At 32.5% G+C, this 25,790-nt stretch overlaps 1 protein-coding gene and 1 long non-coding RNA gene across 6 annotated transcripts; one reads left to right on the top strand and one right to left on the bottom strand.

The window, feature by feature from the left end:
- The first annotated feature begins 4,442 nt into the window (after positions 1–4,442).
- On the top strand, positions 4,443–17,591 carry LOC114580678. The gene is made up of 4 exons (XR_003702203.1): positions 4,443–5,128; positions 5,254–5,342; positions 16,598–16,675; positions 17,484–17,591. It is a non-coding gene; the product is annotated as an uncharacterized LOC114580678 (long non-coding RNA).
- On the bottom strand, positions 16,065–25,543 carry LOC110111336 (E3 ubiquitin-protein ligase MBR2). Of its 5 annotated transcripts, XM_028698993.1 has the most exons (7): positions 25,379–25,543; positions 18,007–18,690; positions 17,504–17,940; positions 17,350–17,400; positions 17,181–17,279; positions 16,756–16,911; positions 16,065–16,430 (listed from the first exon to the last, which is right to left on the bottom strand). In XM_028698993.1, the coding sequence occupies exons 2-7, from the start codon at positions 18,620–18,622 to the stop codon at positions 16,269–16,271; spliced, it is 1,521 nt and encodes a 506-aa protein (XP_028554826.1). In that variant the 5' UTR covers positions 18,623–18,690; positions 25,379–25,543; the 3' UTR covers positions 16,065–16,268. The 5 variants fall into 5 exon arrangements, with proteins under 5 accessions (XP_028554826.1, XP_020698813.1, XP_020698830.1 ...); XM_020843154.2 differs by having other exon boundaries at positions 17,504–18,690; positions 25,379–25,542; XM_020843171.2 differs by lacking the exon at positions 25,379–25,543 and adding an exon at positions 25,051–25,215 and having other exon boundaries at positions 17,504–18,690.
- Positions 25,544–25,790: the final 247 nt, after the last annotated feature.

Here is a 25,790-nt window from a genome sequence, read left to right on the forward strand (position 1 = left end):
GTGGGGATTTTGAGACCATCAGGTATTCGTTTTGCAAACCAATTTCATAAAATAATTTTAAATATAATATGTTATTTAATGAATATTTTTTTATAAATTTTTAAGCCCCAAAAGAATTTAATTGAATTTTATATTGAAAATGATTAAATTATAATTATACTATTATTTAATTATAAATATCTTATGCCACTTAATCCTAATTCTGAAAATCGGTTAATAAGGAAAGAATTGGGGAATATAAGAGAGAAATTGAGGAGAGAGAAAAGAAAACCTAGGATTTGGAGGTCGTAGAGCGATTTTCGTCAGTCTGTCATGTTGGGAGATTTTCCCTTCTCATTGTAAGGAAAAATTATTCTATTTCTGGTTTCAATAATTTAATATTTCTGGAATTTTTTTGATTAAATTTGTATTTTCGTTATAAAAAAATAATGATAATTTTGTATTAATAAAACTTTTATCGCGTAACTTTTTATATGTTATAGAAATTAGATTATGAATGTTTTGAGTATTTATTTGAGTTTTTTTGCTAAGTGAGTTTGAAGAACCAATGATTTTTACCAATTTAGAAATTTATCTTTACATATAAAAATAATGATTTAGTTCAAGTAAAGCTTCATAATATTGTTATATATGATCTCTGATAATTTGATTAATTTCTAAAAATGTGAATTTCTGCTTAGTAGGGTATTCTGTTACTTACCGTTAGTATATTTTGGCAATTTCTAAAATAAGTTCAACTATATTTTATTTACTGTAATGCATTGGAGATAAATGTGAATATGTGATTAAGTAATAACTGATCTTTATTATAGTTATAGTACTGTGATATTAATGTGTGTGTAAAGAATAAGTAATAATTAGTTGACCCATTAGTTGAAGATTGATAAACCTGTATAGGATGGTGGGCTGACGGGCTTTCCTTTAAGTACTATGATTGGGTGTTATTCTCTATTGATACAACGATTGAGAGTTATAAAGAATTATTATTGTGTCGACGGGCAAAGAGTGACAATTATGTTTACTAAGTCAACAATTACCGACTATCGATTACTTATTATTTAAAAAAATTGTAATAGTCAAAACTTACTTGTTTAGTGTGACTATTGAAATGCATGTTACATATTCATTATTACTGTATGACTTTACTAATACTGTATTGATTTACTATCCTTGTATGAAATTACTGCTATTGTATTATTTTATTACTACAACCACTAAATCTACTATTACCGATACTATTATTGAACTGTTACTGATACCACTTCTGATTCACTGTTATTGTTACTATTATTTATTCACTGTACTAATATTGAGCATGCGACACACTGAGTACATGATATACTGAGCATGTGGTTAATATACTAATTTGATACTGATATATAATAACTAAATAGCATGTGTACATCATTATAAGGTTTTGATGCATTAATCTGAGTTCGACAATTATTTATTGATGCTTTGATTTTACTGCTTTATACGATTGTTTTATTGATTGATAGTACTAATATGACGGATGTTTTATCGATTCGATACTTGTACTGGTTTAATGGTTTTCCCACTATATTATTTTACTAGCTTTCTTACTGTACTATTTTACTGTTTATAGATTTTACTGTAATTGCATGTGAATTTTATTGTTTTTGCATTGATTCTTGATCATTAGACTGTTATTATTATGAATTAATTGACGACATGTATACTGCTTTTTTACCGTGCTTTGAATTCAGTTATGGGATTTTAGTGACCTGCTGGCTGTTTAACTCATTATATGTTTAAATAATTTTATATCATGGAAAAAGGTACAGGAGTGAAACTGATCAGGATTCCTCAGGGTCTGTTTCTTTTTTTTTTTTTACTTATTTTTTTGTACTCAAGAATGGAAGGATAGGTTGTGATTAAATGATTCCTGAGTATTGTATATAATTTATTTATGGGTGAATGATTATAAATGTATATTGATGTTTTGAATTATAGAATTTGTTTATACCATTTATTACTGACATATGAAATTACATAGCTCTTGTTGTTGTATAATAAAAAATAAAAGAAAGATTTCTTCCAAATTAGATTCTTGGGCCTGACACTTTTATCCACTACGTGGTGTTGGCTACATGAATCCTTTTTCTCCATTGTGTCATGTTAAGAGTTAAATTTTCATTTAAATATAGTAAATTTTCATTTTTAATACTTTATAATCAAGTCTTTTTAAGTATACCTCTGCCTTTCTTAACATAGGCCAAATCTAATATATCTACTCACCTAACAGGGTAATTAGAAGGTCGATGTTTTATGTGACCAAATCATGTTAGACGACTCTCTCTAATCTTACTTGTCACTGGAGCTACTCCAACTTTTTCACTTATATGCTCATTTCACATACTGTCTTTAAGAGTAAAGCCACTCATCCACCTAAGCATCCTCATCTCTGCAACACTTAATTTTATTCTTCTCTTTTAATGACCAATATTCTGCGCCATAAAACATTGCAGGATCTTATAAAATTTTCCCTTAAGTTTGAGGGGTACTTTTCGATCACACAATAAGCCCAATGCATTCTTCCATTTCAACCATCCACCTTGAATTATACTAGTAATATCGCTATCTATTTTATCGTTACTTTGAACAATAGACCTGAGATATCTAAAACATGTACTTTTTTAAAGTCATTTTGGGACCATCAATTGGAGGTCCCCTATAATTGCTGATTGCATTTATATGTCATTTTGAGGGCTGATCGCTTTTTTTTTAGATGAACTAATGATTTGTTGGTCAAACTAATTAATTAAAAAGCGTAATTGTAGGAAATGCAAGTTGTTGGAATAACTATTTGTAATAGAAGCAAGGTTTTAGAAATGATGACTTGTAGGGGAACGGAGAAGTAATTTGTTATGAATGACAACTTTTGGGGGAAGCCAATTTTGTAACAATGATGACTTTCATACTGTTTTGATGTTGACTTACAAGAAAAGCTAGTTCCTTAGATGAGAACCAAGACTTGTAAGAGAAGCAAGTTATTAGGAACAATGAATTTGAAGAGAAATAAGTAGTTCATAAAGGTCATTTATGGAGAAGAATGTTTTCGGGATAAAGATTTGCATAGAATGACATATCACAGGTGAAAGAAGTTCATATTGATAACTCTAGATGAATAAAGTCTTGAGCAATGACTTATAGGAAAGAAATTAGTTCCAAATGATGATTTGTAGGCCAAGTAAATTATTTAGATCAACGGCATGCATTTTAGGAAGTTACAATATGAAGGTGTTAGGGTGGCCTTCCACTGAATATCCCTTAAGAGATATGGTTGATTCTCCTCTCAAGGGTTGGGGCCTTATGTTCATTAATGGTAGTTCTAACAAACAATGGAAAACTATCGTCCATTGGATCAATTCTTGTGAATTACAGTCGGATGCCGCTAGGATATCTAAGTCTTGAATTGCTAATGCACACTACTAATCAAATAAGAGGTCAACACCTAACTCAAAGATTATGGTCCTGGGGTAAGCCTTTGATGCTTTACTAAGAGATTGAGCTACAAGGGGGACTTGAAGGACCAAACCATTTGAGGGTCCATTGACCCTTTCTTGGACTTGATTTATGACCAGGGGTTGATGGACGAAATTCTTGCTAGTTGAGGCTAACGTTTGAGGGATGGGGATAAAAGAAAATAGCTTAGGTTATTCATACATATTGACGACTAAGAATGACATGGTAATCTGTGAATTTGCTTTTGAGAGATTACAATCTGATGGTGTTGGTTGTTGTAATATTGAAGCATGCATGATAGCTTTTTAATGATTTGTTCGTAGTGTCATTTAAGGATTCCCATGGTATCCCCCAATCTGTTATCATGTAGAGCACTAATTGGTCTCCGAGTGTTGTATTGACGACAAGATGAATGATCTACACCTTGCTTTATAATATGTTTCTTGTGGGGTACCTCATAGACACCTTGCTTCTTTTCATGATGAATTACATGAATATCTTGGAGCATGGATTAGATGATTTAGATTGAGATTTAGGCTTCATTTGGGACGACTTTCTTATTGCTTTTTAAAGCAAATTCTTAGTAGAAAAATTAAAATTTTTGTACTAGAAAGATGCTTGAAGAAGCAAAAAGAAAGCCGTCCCAGACCTAAATCAGCCTCATTTTAATATATATTGTTTTCTTGATCCAGGCCTTGCCCAAACCAATCATTATGGTTATCTCGAATACATTTAGGAAGGTTCATGGTAGCCACCTTCCTCCATGGCCACCAGATCTCAAATATTATTCTTACATTTGATGATTACATGTAGAAATCTCGGATCTGACCTTCTTTGTTATTTGATGATAGGCATAGAGGCTATATCTGTAGTCAACAATGCATGGTGTTGAGAGGTGTTGAATAATGGCAGGGAAGAAGAAAGTCATGTGAATACTGTCGTTGATGCCTGCATTTGAATGATGAACAATATTGAGGAGATCGAGGAATCTCCCAAAAATTTTCTCATGACTTTTGGGAAGTCCAAGGTCTTCCATTATATACATTGGATCCAATGACAGTTTGAATGGCCAAAAATCTACTTAGAGAATCTTTTAGTGGCAGTGGTAGAGATATTCAACCTTTCCATGGCCACCTACTTAATGTAGTTGTTCTTCACCTCTCTCAAGCCTACTCGCTTCTAATCATCTCCTTCTGCCATCTTTGCCTATTTCCAACAGTGACAAAGAAGGCCAGACAACCAATTCCGCCACCCTCACCCTACACATCCATTAGACAATCCTGATCAAGGACCGGTCAATTAGACCTGGGTGCCTCCATCCACGCAGATCAGTTGATTGTTGCTCTGGGATTCATGCCCATTGCGCAGATTAATCACAATTGGCCCTTTTGTGGGGTACAAGAATGTGAATCTACTTCAGTTCACCCTTACCTAAAAAAATGCATCTAAACAGAGTAATTCATTACATTTTCTTTAGCTGATTTGGTAAAATACTCATGCAGACCAATGAAATTGAAGTAGATTCGCAGCTTTGTTCATATGGAGTCAAAAAGTGACAAACTCAATGAAGAAGGATGGCCCATAAAGTGAATATAAATGAATGTATTTTTTTCAGTACCCAATCCCATGTTTGCAGATTTTGGTAATGAGACTTTTTCAGGCTTTATAACAACAATTATATGGATGATCCTCTTATAAAACCTCATTACATTTGTTTGTGTGCTAATGGTTTTCCTTTTGATTTCTATGATTTTCCTTGTGAAACAGAAGGTCGTGGAATCAGACTTCTTTAATGAGGAAATTGTCGTAGACCGTGTTTTAGTACTTGCCACAACCTTGTTCTGCTCATCAGTGAGGTAAGTTTCTAGTAATTCTAGTTAATGTGCTGCAGAGATTGATCAGAAACGTTTCTACTTCATCTTTTATTAGCTGGAATGCTAGTAGTTGAGAGTATGATTATTCATGGGGTTGCTAAATGCCTAAATGAGGCTTACTTAGTCAAGATCTTTTTTTGTTCATAATACTTGGTGCGTACTGTAAAAACTCACTAAAGCATATTGATCTAGATAATTGCTAAGGCTGTATAATAACGCGATTGGAGAAGTCATCATCATCATCATCAACTTTTTGCAGCCATTTTTATGATTACTTGGCATGGAGAAAAAAAAAAAAAAGAAATAGCTGAATGAACAAATTATCTTTTTTAGGGAGATTTACATACATACCACTTTATTTCATATTATTTACATATCTAACACCAAAATTTTAATATTACAATCTTACCATTCAATAAAATTTTAATATCAAATATACCACTTATATATTTCATTTTTGTCACCCATAGCACCCTATAAATTTTAATATTTTACTCCATATTTCCATATTTGTTCTATGGGTGATAAACATGCAATATTAAAGTTTTAGGTGTTAGATATGTAAATAGTATGAAATAAAGTGGTATGTATGTAAATCCCCCTTTTTAGGGAGATTTAGATTTTTTATGATTAGATGGGGGTATTTAAAGAATATTAACAAAATATTTTTGAGAGTAAGGTTCTAGATCTTAAGATTTTGTTCGTGTATGAGGAAGCTAAGATTATATGAGAAAAAGTAGTTAGTGATATTAAAAATATTGCAAAGACATGTTTGAACAATCAAAGGAAAATACTCTTAATTATAAAAATAGTTGATGTCAGAATCAAAATATACAAGAACAACAACAACAACAACATCAAGCCTTTATCCCACTACGTGAGGTTGGCTACATGAATCTTTTTTCTCCATTGTGTCATGTTAAGGAGAAATTATTAGTTGCGGATTTGGATGTAGTTTTACATCTGGACTTCAATTAAATTAAGACACATGGATTTCTTACTTTTTTTATGACCCGATGACCCGACTTAGCCCAATCGTGAAAATTTTGAAATTGTGGCAGCCCACTCATTTTTATGTTAAAAAAAAAAACCCCGCAAAAGCTCCCAAATATTTAGGGTTTTTGTAGAATAAAATTTTTTGTACTTGTTGATAGAGAAAAATGAGAAACATGATATGAAGATGAAAATTAGTTTTGAGGATGTCGCATTGTCTAAAAGGCCAATGAAAAAGAAGGAAAAACTTAAGAGTAAGAAGTAATTTAATTACCTAATAATTTCTTTTCAATATATATTATCAGGCAATATATGTTTTGTTGAGTTTAATTTTTCAATAGAGAAAGATGTCGTAGAGGTAAATACAACAGAACTGTGTTCACCTTCAAGGCAAATCAAGTTCTCAAACAAGCCCCAAATTTCAACGAGGAATTTATAAACTGGGCGGCAATGATTTATGTATTTTTTATGATGTTTCACACACATTAACTTAGAATGTATTCTTCAAAAATTTATATGTTGAATGTTGCGAAAAAGAATGCTTGCATAAATTAACTATGTAAAATTTTATGTATAATAATAATTTTTTGAAATTTCATTTATTCTCTCATATGTCTAATGCATAGTAGGGTATAAGGGACATTTTTAAATGTTATTTTTTTTTCTAATCTTTTTTGTGGCTGGATTATTTTTTTGCAAATACGCACGGTGTAATCGTGTGTATTGTTATGTATTCAAGCTTATATGAATATACAATATTTTATTTGTTCATCTGAAAGTTTTTTAAGCTTTTACACAGCTATGTATTAGAAAAATTATGTTGATAAACGTGATTTTTTTGCTAATACTCATTATATATTGATATGTATTGGTGTGTATTGTTATGTATTCAAGTTTATATAAATACATAATATTTTATTTATTCATTTGAAAGCTTTTTAAGTTTTTACATAGCTATGTATTATAAAAATTATATTGAAAAATGTGATTATTTTGTTAATACACATTGTATATTGACGTGTATTAGTGTGTATTGATATGTATTCAAGTTTATATGAATATACAATATTTTATTTGTTCATTTAAATTTTTTTTGAGTTTTTATACAACTGTGTATTAGAGAAATTATTTTAAAAAATATAATTTTTTTGCTAATATGCACTGTGTAATGCTATGTATTATTGTGTATTGCTATGTATTCAAGTTTATATGAATACACAATATTTTATTCTTTTATTTAAAAAATTATGTGTGCTTTCATACAATTGTGTATAAGAAAAATTATGTTAAAAATATAATTTTTTTGCTAATACACACTATGTATTGGTGTTTATTATTATGTATTCAAGTTTATATGAATATGCAATATTTTATATGTTTATTTGAAAGCTTTTTAAGCTTTTAAACAACTGTACATTAAAGAGATTATGTTGAAAAATATATATATATTTAGTAATAAATATTATGTATTGCTGTGTATTATTATGTGTTAATAAAGTATATATAAATATACAATATTTTATTTGTTTATTTAATATTTTTTTGAACTTTTACACAGCTGTGTATTAAAGAAATTATATTTAAAAATATTTTTTTTTGCTAATACGCACTATGTATTGCTGTGTATTGTTATGTATTCAAGCTTATATGAATACACAATTTTTATTTATTCATTTGAATGCTTTTTGAACTTTTACACAATTGTGTATTAGAGATTATGCTAAAAAATATGATTTTTTTGCTAATATAAATTATATATTGATGTATTGTTGTGTATTATTATGTATTTATGCTTATATAAATCTACAATATTTAATTTTTTTCATTTGAAAGCTTTTTAAATTTTTACATCATTGTGTATTAAGAAAATTATGTTAAAAAATATGATTTTTTTTAATACACACTATGTATTGATGTGTATTGCTATGTAGTCAAGCATATATAAATCTATAATGTGTATTGTTATGTATTTATGTTTATTAGAGAAAAAATGTGATTTTCTGTTGCTTGATATTGTGTATTGTAATGTTTTATCAAATCTAAGTCCATATGTTCTAATTAAAATTTATCTACCAATTAAATTTGTTTTACAAAGACATAATATATGACTAGTCAATTAATCAACTCATATTATTCTTATCTTAAAATAAATTCAATAGCAGAAAAATTATCTTTATAAATTTAATCTGACTTACACAATAATTCACAACAGTATACAAAAATACATATTAATACACAGTAATACATAAAGATGCACAACAATATATAACAATATATAATAATATATAATAATATATAACAATATATAGTACAACATAATAATACACAATAATACAAAATAATACATAGCAATGCACAGTATGTATTAACAAAAAATCACATTTTTCAATATAATTTTTCTATTACATAGCTGTATAAAAGCTCAAAAATCTTTCAAATGAACAAATAAAATATTGTATATTCATATTAGCTTGAATACATAGTAATACACAGTAATACACTGTACGTATTAACAAAGAATCATATTTTTTAACATAATTTCACTAATGCAGAGTTGTGTAAAAGTTAAAATAGTTTTTAAATGAAAAAAATAATATATATTCATATAAGCTTGAATACATAAAAATACACACTAATACATAGCAATACACAGTGCGTGTTAGCAAAAAAATTATATTTTTCAATATAATTTCTCTAATACATAGCTGTGTAAAAGCTCCAAAAGCATTCAAATGAATAATAAAATATTGTGTATTCATATAAGCTTGAATACATAACAATACACAACAATACATAGCAATACACAGTGTGTATTAGCAAAAAAAATTTACCAGCCATAAAAAAGATTAGGAAAAAAATAATATTTTTTGAAAAATACCCCTCATACACAACTATATATTACATGCGAGAAAATAAATTAACTTCCAAAAATTATTATGTTATATAAAATTCTGTATAGTTGATTATAGAAGCATACATTTTCATGGCATTCGACATATAAATTTTTGAAGAATATATTCTTAGTTAATGTGTGTAAAACATCACAAAAAATACAAAAATCATTGCTGCCCAGCTTATAAATTCTTCATTGAACCAATGGGACTTGTTTGAGAACTTGATCTACCTTGAAGGTGAAAATAATTCTGTTGTATTTCCCTTTACGATAGATTTCTCTATTAAAAAATTAAGCTCACCAAAATATATATTGTCTAATAATATACATTGAAAAGCAATTATAAGGTAAGTAAATTACATTTTACTCTTAATTTTTTCTTATTTTTCATTGGACCTTCAGAGAATACGACGTCCTCCAAAACCAATTTTCATCATAATCGTTTGTTTTTCGTTTTTCTTTCTCAATAGGTACTAAAAGTTTTATTCCACAAAAATTCTAAATATTTGGGAGCTTTCGTGGTTTTCTTTTTTAAAAACATAAAAACGAATATATATACTCTCCTAACATACTCCATGTTAAGAATCAAATTCTCATTTAAATCTAATAAAGAATGATCATTTCTAATATTTTTCAACCAAATCTTTTTAGTTCCACTTCTACCTTTCTTAACATAGGTCAAATCTAATATATATATACTCTCCTAACAGGATCATTAAAAGGCCGCCATTTTACATTACCAAATCATGTAAGGTAACTCTCTCTAATCTTATGTGTCATTGGAGCTACTCCAACCTTTTCACAGATATACTCGTTTCGTATCCTGTCTCTAAGATTAAATCCACTCATTCACCTGAGCATCCTCATCTCAACAATACTTAACTTAATATCATGCTTCTCTTTTAATGGCCAACTTTTTGCACCATAAAGCATTATAGGTCTCATCGCCATCTTATAAAATTTTCTCATAAGTTTGAGTGGTACTTTTCTATCACACAACAAATCCGAAACATTGCTCCACTTCAACCACATCTAACTTGAATTCTATTAATAATATTCCCATATTTTTCACCATCACTCTGAACAATAGATTCAATATATCTAAAACGAGTACACTTATTAGTGACTTAATCGCTCAATGTCACAAGCCCCCCACTAGATCTATTAATACTAAAATTACGCTCCATGTATTCGATTTTAGATCTACTCAAACAAAAACTTTTAAACTCTAAAGTTGACCTCTATAATTATAGTTTGCCTTCAACTACCTCTCTAGTCTTATCAACAAGAAGAATATCATCAACAAAAAGCATACGCCGGGGTACATCCTCTTGCAAATGTCTAGTAAAAACATCCATGACTAAAGAAAATAGATAAGGGCTTCATGCTGATCCTTGATGTAATCCAATTGAAATTTGAAAATACTTGGTCAAACCACCTTGTGTTTGAACATAAGTAACAACTCCTGCATACATATCCCTAATGACTTGAATATAAGCACTATACCTCTTTCTTTTCTAGAACTCTTCATAGCACTTCTCTTAGAACTATATCATATGCTTTCTCTAAATCAATAAATATCATATGTATATCCTCCGTATTCTCTCTAAACCTGTCCATCAACCCTCTCAAAAGATAAAAAATAAGAAGTTTTGTTATAAAAAATTGGTTTAGATTTAAAACTTTGATAATTGGGAAAGATATAAAAATTATTCGTAAGGAGTCTAAGAATGCAATATGCGATGCAACGATTTTAGTTGTTAATTATTTATGTAATATATTATATACTAAGGAGGACAAAAGATATATTTACAAGTTAGTCAAACAAAGAAATAAGAGTAGTAAAGATTTAGTTCAATTGAAGAGCATTAATGATGAAGATTAAAAAGTGATTTTATTAAAAGATGATATTCAATAAATGTGGATGAGATATTTTGCTAAGCTTTTCAATGAAAATTTTAAGAATACAATTGACTTTAGTGAAATTAGCACCCCAAATGAAAATAAATATTTTTATTTTTATCGGTGTATTAGTTAAACCGAAATTAGAGAGGCTTTAAAAAAAGTATGAAAAAGAGGTTGGACCTGATGATGTTTCAATAGAGGTGTGGAAATGCTTAGGAGATGAAGGAATTTTTTTGCTTACTAAACTTTTTAATATTATTTTGAAAACAAAAGAGATGACAAATGAGTGGAGAATGATTTTGTTGATCCATATTTTTAAGAATAAGTGTGATGCATAAGATTGTGTGAATTATAGAGGAATCAAGTTAATGTGCCATACTTTAAAACTATGGGAGAGTTATGGAGCATATGTTAAGACGTGATACTATGGAAGCTATACATTTATTGAGAGGTTTGATGGAGAAGTATAGAGAGAATAAGGAGGATCTACATATGATATTTATCGATTTAGAGAAAGTATATGATAAGTTCCAAGAGAAGTGTTATGGAGAGTTATAGAAAAGAAAAAGGTTAATGATGCTTATATTCAAGTCATTAAAGATATGCTTGCAAGAGTCGTTACTTGTGTTCAAACACAAGGTGATTTGACCAATATTTCTCTATTTCAATTAGATCACATCAAGGATTAGCCTTAGCCCATATCTTTTTGCTTTAGTCATGGATGTCACTACAAGAAAGTTACGGATTTGCGGCGGACTTCATGACGGATTTTTTTTTGTAGAAAATGGCTATGGATTTTCGATGGAAATTTTTTACGATTATTTTGTAATGAATTTTCGACAAAAATTACCGTCGCAAATCCACTACAAGTTGAGTTATAATATTAAAAAAAAAAAGCTTTCTGTTGTATTATATCTGCGTCCGAGTGGAGAAGGGGGTTGGTTTGCAAGAAGGGCATGTTCAAATTGAAAACTACTCCAGCTCACAAAGAGCTAATGTCTGGTCAAGAATATCATTATAATTTATTCTCAAATAGTCTCCTGCCAGCAAGGATGTGGCACATGTCCTCTAATCGACAGTTTTGCCTCCAAATGACATTGCAGGTAAACAGCTATGGCTGGGGCCCTCTGAACCGGGTGGTTTGTTGCAAAATGATGCCACTAAATTATGATTCAATGGCATCAAATCCTTAAGATATGAATCAATATGATATAATTAATAGGGCACAAAGCCCTCTGTGACGAATTTGCGATGAAAATTGCTGTCGCAAATCCGCTGCAAGTTGAATTATAATATTAAAGAAAAAGCTTTCTATTTTATTATCTTCGCGGCTGAGTGAAGGGGGTTGGTTTGCAAGAGGGGCAGGTTCAAATTGAAAAGTACTCTGGCTCACAAAGAGCTAATGTCTTATCGAGAATATCACTATAATTTATTTTCAAATAGTCTCCTGCCAGCAAGGATGTGGCACGTGTCCTCTAACCGACAATTTTGCCTCTAAATGGCATCGTAGGTAAACATTTATTACTGGGACCCTCTGAACCGGATGGTTTGCCGCGAAATGGCGCCACTAAATTATAGTTCAATGGCATCAAATTCTTAAGATATAAATCAATAGGATATAATCAATAGGGCACAAATCCCTCTATGACGAATTTGCGTCGAAAATTTCTATCGCAAATCCGCTGCAAGCTGAGTTATAATATTAAAAAAAAAAAAAAGCTTTATGCTGTATTATCTCTACGGCTGAGTGGAGAAGGGGGTTGGTTTGCAAGAAGGGCGGGTTCAAATTGAAAACTACTCCAGCTCATAAAGAGCTAATGTATGGTCGAGAATATCACTATAATTTATTCTCAAATAGACTCCTGCCAGCAATGACATGACACGTGTCCTCTAATCGACAGTTTTGCCTCCAAATGTCATCGCAGGTAAACAATTATGACTATGGCCCTCTGAATCAGATGGTTTGCCGTGAAATGGTGCCACTAAATTATGGTTCAATGGCATCAAATTCTTAAGATAAGAATCAATAGGATATAATCAATAGGGCTTAAAGCCCTCTATTAGCTAAGGTGGATTTAAATTTCTGGCTCGAATATGCCCCCTTACGAAAACATCTACCGCAAGTCTACTAGGTACTATTGGATAAAACAACTCATGAATGCCGATAAAAATCCTTTGGTTAGGTTTGGTCAACTATGTCGTTTGATTAAGTGGACTAGGGTCCATGATCTCCCGGGACGACGGAACCATAAGATCTTGATCGGGCCCATCATCCATTCCCCCAACATATGCTTTAAGTGCAAGATGATGAATTTTTTTTTTTAAATATCAAACCTTCAAATTTTCAACTATTTTCAAATATCTAAGCTCATGCTGCTACTATATGCCAGATGCACGTATTTATACGTATCTTATTGACGACTAGCCTTAATCGAAAGTTCTCTCGACATCGGGAGGGGTAATTAATTATAGGGGCTTGCGCCTATAGAAAACTAGAACTCAAATCATAAAGTCCTCGCAAAATGAGGGTGAAATATCTGGGTAGTGTCTTATCTACAAACCTAATCTGCCTTCCTAAACTTTATCTGGGAACTTAATTCATTAAAATTCCTCTGAAAGGCGAGGGAGGCTGGGGCGCGAATTTTCGGAGCCCACAGGTATACACTTGGGCACAAGTGTAAGGACTAAAATCTTCAGGTTCTCACCATTTGTCATGACGAGGAAATTGAGGAGGGAGGTGGTAGTGGAGGAGGAAAAAGAGCTGCATTTAGACATGACAGACATAACTAGGTCGTGGACCAATCAAGGGTGAAGCTAGTGGACACATACTGCTACGGGGTGATGATGGTCATAAGAAAGGTGGAGACAGACAAAGGAGTATGTAGGGGGTGGTTCTAACCATATAGGGGGTCCAGGTGAATGAGGACTTCTTTCCAATCTAAAATCTATTGTAGCTTACATATTTACTTTTCTAACGGTGATTCATGATCATACAAGTGGTCCCCAAACCTTCTTTTAACTCTTGCTAGCTAAGGATCTTCCATAACGGCTCCTTGTCTCATTTGCCCACAATTTTAATTAGATTAGGTCTAGCATACTTGTGCTTGAATAACTTTAATTTGAAATTGCCTCCAAAATTTCTTTGCATGATTTTGTTTCCATTTTAGCCCACTAATTTCTATAAATAGCCCCTTTGTTGTTGCATGTTTTGATCTCTTGCCTGATGATGAACCTAAAGCTTTCTCTTGATAACTTGCTACTTCCTTGTCAATCACTATTTTTGTCACTTAAGGTCCTACTTGCTAAGCTCCTTTGAGTTAGTGGAAGCCTTTGGAAGCGTATTTGTTGTATTGAGGTCTTGAGCGTTGGTCCAGAGCATGCAAAAAAGACCAAGCATAAAGAAAAAGGATGGTGAAGCTTGTAATAGCTTTGATCTGTATGGTTGTTGAATAGAGCGGAATTTCTAAGAGCTGGGAGAATAGATGCAAGCTTATGGAGAAGCTGAACCATCATAAATTTCTTTTTTCCTTCGTGTTTTATCATCCTGATTTGATTTTCTCTCTTACTCTTAACGTATTTTATATTTTTTCCGCACTATACTCGGGTTTGATTCTACTTTAACTCATTTACTTGACATACATAAAAAATTTTGATTTTTTTTCCTTTTCTTTTTTAATCTTAAGAGGTTCATCATAATCATCTTTAATCTTATCCAACAATTTAGGGTCAGATTAGTTATGATTTTATTAAAATTATATTTAGTTTTTTATGTTAACCTCTTGTTGCATATTTAGTTTCGTCATCATCTATATTTGTTATTACATGTAATAGATCCAAACTTACAAAAAAATTTAGATTTTTATTTGCTTAGCTTAAGTATTCTTGTATCTGTCCTTCCTTAATACTAAAGACCCCATATAAATTATCAAAAACTGTTTTTTTTTTTTTTAATTGGAGAAGATTCAATAACTATGAAGCAGAGATGCAGACTGGTGGAGTTCAAGAAAATCCATTATACTCTACAATTTTTTTTTTGTCTGAAGGTAGAGACATTTGGATAAACTCGTAGCTGTTACTTAACAGGAGATGTCAAGTTGAGCTTCAACTTGATCACCTGAATGTTTTCTGTCGCCTTTTATGAATAATATGCCAAAAAACTCTGTAATTTTTTCAGTTATTTTAAATGTTTGATATGAAGTAAAATAAGTATATGAAAAACAACTTGAAAGCATTTAAAACGTCTTAAAAGAGATTTTTTTTTTTGTCCTGTAACAAAGATTCGCCTGCATTGACCGAAGTTCATTTACATTGCTCATCCTTCACCATTATAGAACATTTTCCTCACATTATAAGCTTAATCTTCTATCCTAAGCCTTATAGATGAACATAGTATCATCTACTACTGCGAGCGCTCCCAAACTTTGGTTGAATTTCTTCATGAAAATTTTGTCCTCCAATCTGAAAATTTTAGCCTCTAAATTTGTGTTAAAAGCTTCTCATTTTAAAACCTGATTCAATACTAATGATGTAAACTGCTTGAACTGAAGATTAAGGCTTTGTTTAGGACAATTTTCTTACTGTTTTTTAAAGCAGTTTTTTAGTACAAAAAATAAAAAATTTCTACTAGAAAACTGCTTTATGAAGAAGTAAGAAAGCCATCTCAAACAAAATTTAGAACAATTTTCTTATTATTTTCTAAAAATTGTAGAAAGTCAGAAAAAATTATCTTAAATGAAACCTAAAGCTACATGTTGTCACATGAGCATTCACATGAGCAGACTAAAAAGCCCCAGCCCAGGTTCAACTTTTTTTTTTATCAGCCCAGGTTCAACTTTTTTCCAAAGAAAACCATTTGAGGGAAGATTATGTAACTAAGTTGAACAATCATACAATAAAACAAAGATACAGGAAAATTAAAGAAACCAGCTTTAATTTCAATGAGAACACATCATATCAACATTTTCACTGATGCCCAAACAATGTTGAAATGTACACAGCATTGAACTGTCTTATGAGAATTTTATTTCAGCGAGAAAGTTAGCAGAGACATATATGTACACCAACAGATAAAAAAGTTTAAAGAGAAGAATAATTTTGAATGAAGTAGCATATAACATTCAGGATTGCGATTTGCTTTTGAAGGAAGCAGCTGCAGCTGCAGCTGCAGCTTTGCAAATTGGGCACCAGTTCTTTAGTCTGAGCCACTGACCAATGCACTCCACATGAAAGCGATGCTCACACGATAAGCTTCCCACTTCCTCTCCTATAACGTACTCTTCCTGAACCAATCAACCCATCCAAAAGAGTTAATTAAAAGAGAAATTTCAAACATTAGCCATAAGAAAGCCCATGTTAATGTGTATTTTTTTTACTTCGTGAAGGAAAACCATGAATTTATTTAATCATAACGTATTTCTGACATGTTTTTGTTTATTTCAATTTGCAGATTGGATGATTTTGCTTCCACGAACATAAGTGGACTAAGGGATTTCAACTAGAAAAGAATAATGGATAAACATGCCAGGTAGCATCGAAAAATCCTTTACCACTATTAAAAGTTTATATGAGCTGTCAGATTTTTTATTCTAAAAGAAAAAATTTTACCTGGCAAATGCTGCATTTAAGATCATCACCTTGACGAAAGATCCTTGGAAAGGTGAAGTTGGACCTGTACATGCTTCTTTTGAGACATTTAGAAATTGCCTCTTCAGAAAGGGCAGTACTCACGGTTCCCATTTCCTCCTCTAAAGCCAAAAGCTCCTGCTCCAAATCAAATGAGATTCAATTTACCTTGATACAGTTTGGGTTTCTCTTATTGTAAAACAGAAACTCTATAAAACTTTAATCTAAGAAGCCATCGCCAATGAAATATTACATTTGTATATGCCAATTATAAAAAATTTCACTTATAGAACATATAATCCGGTTCTCCATGCAAAGAATATACTAGTTTCATAATATGCAAATAATAGAAAAACAAATACTGTTTAAAGAAAATATAAGCCAAAAATTAAATCATGAGAACATACCTCATATGTCATATTATCTATATCCAATCTCATATCTCTATGTTGATCATAGAAGTTCAAACCTCCCAAGAATAAGTTGGCTTCCAACACCAGTAGTTGCTGCAAGAGAAACTTTCATTTCAGTTTAGATGCAAAAGAATACTTAGCAGCACAATAACAGATTAAAAACCTCATCTGTCAACTCTTCATCTTGCTCGATCCTTTCCAATGCTAGTAAAATCTAAATAAATCAAAGAAATGTTACTTTTAGAAGAGTAGGGAAATTAATCTGAGGTACATGATCAGCAAAATGTCATTTTTCAGAAAACTTTTTGGAGAGCAACCTCTGCAATTCCTTCAATGTTGAAGCGCCGGTAATCATCGCTATCTTCAGAACCAGAAAGTAAACTTGTTTGGGAGCTCCGACTGCCTGTATCTGATCTTCCAGTAAATGAAGAATTTTGTGAACTCTCCTGAACATCTTCAGGAGCAGATATTGGAGCATGGGATGGTTGTGGGAACAAAAGAGGATCAGCCAATTGAATGGTCGACTCATATTCTGGCTCACTCAATCTAATTCTTCTATTTTGTATGCCAGAAGAATGATGCCGGGTTCTCACAGAGACAGCAATATCCCTACCAGTATGGTTTCTTGTCTGTCTTGATGCTTCTTGAGGCACTTGTCGCTCTGGTTGAGCTAAAATTGTCTTTGAAGAACCTTCTCCTTCCTGTAACTTTCTTCTGACTGAAATAACTCTTGAATTAACTCCATTGGAGGAACCTGATGGAAGAACATCAGAAATCGATGCACAGCCTAGGTTATTCAAACTATACCTTTGTTGCCTACCATTGACCACTGGTGGACTAGTTTTAGGCACTTGAGTGCCACATCTTAGCTTAGAAGATCGACGAAGAAATGAACTTGCAGTGTCCTGAATAGCAGATCCAAACCTTCGACTGATTTGCTTGCCATATCTTGAGGCAGATGTAGCATTGGAAGTACTTGACAGTTCAGTTGTAGAGAACCGCTGGAGTATTGGTCTATCATTATCATTCAAAATTCTAGTCTCAATTCTTCCATCAAACCCTGATTCCCAGTTCAAATTTTCTCCAGTCTCTGCTTGCCTGTAGCTGCTTTCTGCTAAATATGCTTCTTTCATAGAGGCGGCTTGGTTCTGCCGTTCATGATAATATTTTCTGAAGTTGCTGGTGGATGAAAATGACCTGGAAGAACTTGCAGCTGAAGAAATGTTGTTTTTAAAACGAATTGGAGGTTTTAGGAATTTGGGTTTCTCAGGAACAGTACTTTGGAGGTTTGGGACGGAGTTTTGTCTAGTGCTGCACCCTATTCGGTTGCAGCATTGGAAACTTCTGCCCTCATGGTTTACATCTCTAAGAGAAAGACCAGAACTTCTAGATAAGCCAACTCCACCAACTACTTTTTTTCTAGTATAACCATCCATAGAAAAACAAGATGCAGTAGAGGAAAGCTCAAGTTCTAAATCTTATTGTTCGGCAATGCACGAAAGTTCTGAAACAGAATTTGGCAACTTAAAGTTAAAATCTACAAAAATAGAAAAACATTCTTAACAAAGATTGCAAAAAAAGAAAGGAAACATTTGGAAATAGAAAAATGTAATTGCGAAAACAAAAAATACTGAGTCGTTCTGACAGCCATGACTTTTGGATTCAATATTTTTTGGGGACCAGAAGATCTTATTGTAAATTAGGATCAAGCCCAAAGAAGAAAGGGTAGAGAGATTATAGGAGAATCAATTGATCCCTTAGAAATATAGGGTAAGTCAAAAAGAAATGAGAGAGAGAGAGAGAGAGAGAGAGAGAGAGAGAGAGAGAGAGAGAGAAGTATGTAACAAAGAATGTAGATAGATTTAGTGGGGCAGCATTTTTACGAAAAATACATAATTACATCATAGATTTTAACGAAACTATCAAACATATTTGCTTGATTTGGTTCAGTTTATCAAAGGATGATTTATTTTATTGGTTTGGGAGTAAGGATTATTTGAATTAGGGTTAATAATTTAATTTAAAAATAAAAAATTAAGCTCAACCATAAACTAATTTTTTTCCTAAATTAAAACTCATACTCCATATTTTGATGATTCTATACATTTTGTATTTTATCAACATAATACATTAGAATATTTTCATTTATTAGGAATTCAAAATTGAATATAATAAACCAAACTATATTGCAGTTGTTTGGTTTGGTTCTACCTACTATGATTTGGTTTGCTTTCAAGTGAACTAATCCATTCAAACCAACCAAATGAACATCCCTAATAGTTAATGATCAAGGTCAGTGACACATAATGAGCTACATGAGAAAATAATAAGACAATAACATGAATAGACTTAAAATAGCCTATCATATACCGAGTCTAACCGTTAACCATCGACCAGGCAAGAACTTCAATGACTTTTAAATAGAGGTCATATAGCCTTGACATATTATGCTGGTGAGAACACTGAATCCTTAGGTTATTGCTCTGAATGAGTAGTCAAGATCTTCAGGAGGTTGCCTTAAATGATTTAACTTTAATGGCCTCTTTGATAAGTTCAATATTTGAGATTGAAGGCCGAGTAGAACCTATCCACTGAGCGACTTTGACACGTTTCAGCTCTAGGCAAGTTGAGGCTTTATGTGACTTTAAACTTGGTAAGAGCTACGTTAAAGGCAACTTTAGCCGGTTTAAGATCAACGACTTGCTAAACTTGATTCAAGCTCTCATGACGACTTGATTAACCTAATTCAAGTCATTTTGGTGTATATCAGGTCCTTAATTCTCATATTTGTTCCTTGAATCAGGGATATTTGGATAGTTGGTAAGATATTTGGATGTTCAACAAATGTTAGTCATGTCAACATTTAGAACCTCTAAATATGAGACTAAGAGCCCACTTCAAAGGTTTTCATTACTTGCACTTCAATCAAAGAACTATAATTGAAATATTAGGCTAATAAGTTTGAGTAGCTACTTGCATAAATTGCATCTAAAGGATGCAATGGCTACTCTTCAAGTTGACACTGAGGCTAAGAAGGTGAGGTTTGTCGAATGAATAATCCAGTTTGAGATTTCTAGAGAAGTCACAGGATTTTGGTTGAATGTGATTGAAGCTTAGCTTAATCGGTAGAGTATTCGACCTAATGAGTTTCCTAATGAACTTGCTAAAGTTTACCAAGAAGTGAATAAATTGAGAATGGGAGCTTTTTTTATGAGGGCATTCATGGAGATTTCCTGAGTGAACTCCAACTTTATGTTGTGTTAATTTATCCAGACCGACACCATTACTGATTACTCAAGAAATCATTCTTGAAAGTAAGTCAAGAAGTCATTCTTGAAACTAAGTCGAGAAGTCATTCTCAAACTAAAATTTTGTAGTTTGCTAGGAGAAGCTAGGATGTTGTATGATGAGTCCAACGATGCTCTAGTTTCTTTATTAGAAGTTTGTTCTTAAATCATATTTCTTGTTCCCTTTTTTTGTATTTGCTTTTCTTAACTTCAATGTTATGAAATTTTTTATCTGAATGAAAGTATATTTTCTTTGTAAATTTGCTTATAATGAGATAAGTTATTAACTTTAAATCTTACTTCTAATTATTAATTTATGTACTCAGCTTCATATTTGTGAAGCTGAACATCATCATCTAGTTACACTTCTAAAACAAGACAACTTGCATTGAGGCTGTAATTTGTTGGGAAGTTAGCCTTTGTTGCGAAGAAAGTTGGCCTTCGTTAGAAAGAATGCCCTTACTAGGAAGTTGGCCTTTGTTAAGAAGTTGACCATTTTTGGGAATCAAACCTTCTTTGGGACGCCAATATTTTTTTGAGAGGTCAACCTTTTTATAAATGATGATTAAGAAAAAAAATCAAATATATAATGCAATTTGATGGATAATCTTATTGAAGTGATCGTACAAAATGACTCAAGGAGGTGCATGTCTTCCACAATTTGCCCAAAAAGAGGATTTAATATCCCAGTTTGCTTCCCTTTACGCTCTTTTGTGATGGGAATCACTAAAACCTATGCCAAGACGAAGAGTAAGAAAATAAATAAATAAAAAAATAATCAACACAAAAATTTTATATAAGTTCACTTAATTGATGATTACATCATATTGCTACGTTATTAATTTTACCATTGATTATGGAGAATCCCAACTCTAATTTTTTATATATAAATATAAGATATCTCCTCCTAATAATAAAAAGTTCAATGTAGCCGAAATATAATAAAATTCCTAAAATGCACTCGTGCTTTCTACATAGAATGAGAAATAGGCTTCACAACTTAGTGCTTATGTTCTTAATCCTTCTTCTTGGATTTCTTGCACTCAAAGTTTTAGCTATGTCCAAGTTTATTCTTCTTCCACCATTTTCTAGAGTGTAAGCGAGTTGAGTCGATCTAAAGTCACACCTTCTTGAGCTTGGTTTGACCAATCAACAATGAGCTCGAACTCGAGATCAAGCTCAAGTTGAACTTATGTATTGAGCTCGAGTTCGGCTCATTACAATAAACATAAGCTCAAGTTCATTACAGAAGCTTGTGGGTGCTGAAGAAGGATGCCAAGAAGGCATTGCAGCGGTAGCTCGTTGGAGAAGAAATCACGGATAGACGGAAGTCGTCAAGGCAGAAATCACAGATGGAGCTGGATGGAGGGGTGCAACTCAATTATTCAAGGGAAAAAAATTAATGTTATCGGCTTCTTACTACTAAAGAAACTTTGATGCAAAAAAATTAATATTGTTGGCTTACTTTAATGGAAGAAATGATAGCATCTATACATGCATAGGTTTTAATTTAAAAACGAAAAAACATTTAATGTAGGAAATAACAACAACATAATGTATCTCCATCTTCTAAATTTTTTAAATGTCGAAAATATTATATAAAATTTTATTTTAAAAAACATGAGTCAGCTCGAGAGCAACAAACCAAGCTTTTTCAAACTCAAACTTGAGCTTGTATAATATTTGAGCTCGTATAATATTTGAGCTCGAGCTCTAGCTTGTGACTCAATAAGGGAAGAATCCTTTAGTACACCTTTATCAAGCATTTTGAGCCGTGTACCTTAATCGAAACAAGAAACCATGCTTAACAAGATAGATTTTGACCAAGCTTTGATTGAATTCAATATAGACCCTCTATTGTCGAGATAAGAGATCATTACAGCAGTGTATGATGTTAGCCCAAGGATCTTATAAGGTTGGTTGCATAAGCTACTTGATGATGTTTTGATCGCTATCTTCATAAATCTTTGATGCAAGAACACGTTTCATGCTAACAAGTTCAATTTCACTTGACAAGGAGTCAGATTGAGCTATTCTCCAAACTAGAAAAGAAAATTAAATAATTTGAGAATTTTCATGAAAATAAGTATTTATCGAAGTTCTCTTTTGGCAAGGGGAGAATCTAACTTCAACTCAGCATTGATGCCAAGAGCGTTGGAATGGCCAAGATAGAGGTCTCCAAAGAGGTTGCCTTAGCTATGAATGTAAATGAATTAGAGAAGCTAAGTGAGAACTCATATCGGGTATGAGAGAGTTTTGACTTTCAGAGGCTCTTGGAAGGCATGAGAATATAAGGTGAGTTCAAGCTCTACTTCCAGTCTTAGAAGAGGCGATAAAAAAAAGATGATATAATTCCTCACCTTTAGAATAACATAAATAATGTAGTCAACTATGGTTGAGTTTGAATCAGAGGGATTTTGCTTATACATTTATAACTCTTCAAGCTCAGATGACCAAGGTAGAAACATTCATAGAGAAAGGTGAAGCCAAGAATAAGCAAACTGTTGTGTTGGAGGCTTTGCTAAAGAATAATGTAGTTGGCACGGACAAGGTGAAGAGAGGCCATGTGATATTGAAATAATCAACAATTTTAGTCGTTCTAAACTTTATATGATGTTGTTGCTAGGAAAAGAAATACAAATAGGGAATATTCTTTTGTATAGAAAATATGGTAAAACAAAACATCATTACTCTAGCATGGAAAGATTTTGAATACTTTTACTAGAGCATAGAAGAGTGTTTAGACAATAGTGTATATGAAGATTATAATGATCTATTTATAAATTTGGTATGATAAGCTGAGCGGTTGACAGTCGTCTCAAGTTTTAGTCATCCATTTATCTTAGTAATATCTTTTCACAATAAGTCATCATCTAATGCAGATGCCATGCAAAAGTTTTTATCTTTATGAGGGCAATCATACTAAAGAACCGTCCAATAGAATGAACTTTTCTCGCTCAACACGGATCCCATCTCAAAGGGGCGGTTTGAGCTTTAGGACTTAACTTCTAGTAATTCAGCACAACGCTTATTTTTGCAACTTTAGAGAATTTCGTAGAATGTCACGTTCAATAAGTCATTAATTCATTTAAAAAATAAGAGAATGAATAACTTTATCAACAAGATGGTCTTTGTTGATAACACAATGAGGAACGAGTTATATCCTTGAACAAGTGAATTGAAGTCGCTACATAATAGTAAGTATTGATCGAGTAAGAAGTGCAGGGAGCCGGTCAGATCGCAGTAGGCGCATAGGTGGTTCTTGGATTGTAGCACGCGCGCTAAGATGGAGATTATTGTGTATTGGTCCAACTTTAGATTAGGTTGATCCGCAATCTATCACACTCCTTGTAAATGCCTATAAATAGCATAGTAGTTGATGTAAGAAGTGCCCCTTGTAATAGCCCACATCAAATAAAGGAAAGGTTTTTTCCAGTGCAAGCTCTCCCTCTCTTCCCTCTCCCTCCCTCTCATTCAAGATCAAGAAGAAGAGCTTCCTCTTCCTCATGCAAGAAACATAACATAAACAAATTATTTAAGAAATATACAATAGTAAATAGTAGTGAGCATCTTTATATTTAGCTAATAACTAAAACCGTATGACTGAAGGTTCCCCCCTAACTGCCAACCAGTTTGCACTCACCCTGTAATTGCTATCAATCATATAATTAATTTACATGAAATTAATCATGAGTATGCTACCAGCCTACCACTACATAAAATTGAGATACTATAAGAAGAAACAAAACATCTCTGAACGAAGATTGGAAAAGTATTTATCAATAACTTGCAAATTGACCCAAAAAGGTTGCTAAACTACTAACCAAACTCCTATTTCCCTTCAATAAAACAGAATATATAAGCAACAAAAGCTGCCGCAGAAACAATAGACAGCATAAAAGAAGTATCAAAGATCCATGGAACTACCACTGACGTTTCGGCTCATTCATAAATTCCCCATGGGAATCTAATTAAGGGTTCGTTTGGGATGGCTTTCTTACTGCTTCTTAAAACAGCTTTCTAGTAAAAAATTTTAATTTTTGTTTTAAAAAACTATTTTAAGAAGCAGTAAGACAGCCGTCCCGAACGAAACCTAAGTTAATCAATTAAATAATCTTGGTAGAGTAAGGATTTCATGACAAACCAATTCTCATGAGATAATGAAGAAAACAAATCAAATACAGCTTACCAAAGGTAAAGGGATGATTTCTGCACAAAAGCAGCAAAGACAGAAAGTGAGGAAGCTTAACAAGAAGCCTTACTGAATCCTTCGATGTTTCAACCAAAAACCAATAGATAACCAACCTTGAGAACTAAAACAAAGAGGGGGGCTGTCGGGAAGCAGCGTTCACTTTAAGGAAACAGCGTTACTAAACTTGACCAAGCTTTGAGCTATTCTTATATGTCCATGGAAACGTAAGAGCCCAGCTAAAAGAAGATGAGACAATTCAAGGTCGAACAAACTCTCCAATCCCCAATACCGAAAAATTTGTAAATAGCAAGTCAACCATCACACATAACGTCTCACTTAAAACAAAAACTAGATCAAAAATCTCAATGATAATGGCTAAAGCAACCTTCTTTCTTGAACCTTGGCGGGCGTGGCCTGCACGCAAAAGAAGTCCCCAAACAATCGCTCCACAAGACAGAAATAAAAGGAAGGGGAGGGAGGGAGAGAGAGAGAGAGGATACGACAATATTGTTCCGAAGCATTAATACTATCGATATTCCCGATAAGACGACGGCGACCTACTAAGATTCGTGCGTGCGCCTCTGCGCCTCAGTGCGGTGTGGTTGTTAGCTCACGAATCTTCCTCCCTCCTCCCCTCTCCTCCTCCAATCACCATGAAAAATCTTCTCTTGAATAATCCCAAAAAACAAAAAGATAAAGAAAGCAAAGCTTGCCTTTTTAAGAATTTGCTTCCCCCTTGTCTCTATGCCGCGGAGCGACCGCCGCCGATCGGACAAGCGAGATTGCGGGAAAGATGGAAGCTTTCAGCGTTCTTCGGCTTCCGGCCTCGGTTTGATCGATTTGTGATATATGATTCGAATTCGAATGGATGGAGAAGGGTGTTTGCTTTCACGGTGGCCCGAATTGACTTCCCGGAGTTTGAGATCCACTACGAGCACTAAATTAAAGGAGAAAATGCTTTCCAAACATTCGATGTAAGGAAACTATCGGGTGATACCTAATTTAAATCTATTAAATTTTCTTATTAAGATTTTAATATTAAATTTTATTTATATAAAGTTTAACCTTTAATACAATTTTTTTTCTAGGAAAAAAACTATTAGTTTAAGGGCCTATTTGGGCTTT

Source organism: Dendrobium catenatum, unplaced genomic scaffold, assembly GCF_001605985.2.
Source record: "Dendrobium catenatum unplaced genomic scaffold, ASM160598v2 fragScaff_scaffold_1199, whole genome shotgun sequence".
NCBI lineage: Eukaryota > Viridiplantae > Streptophyta > Magnoliopsida > Asparagales > Orchidaceae > Dendrobium > Dendrobium catenatum.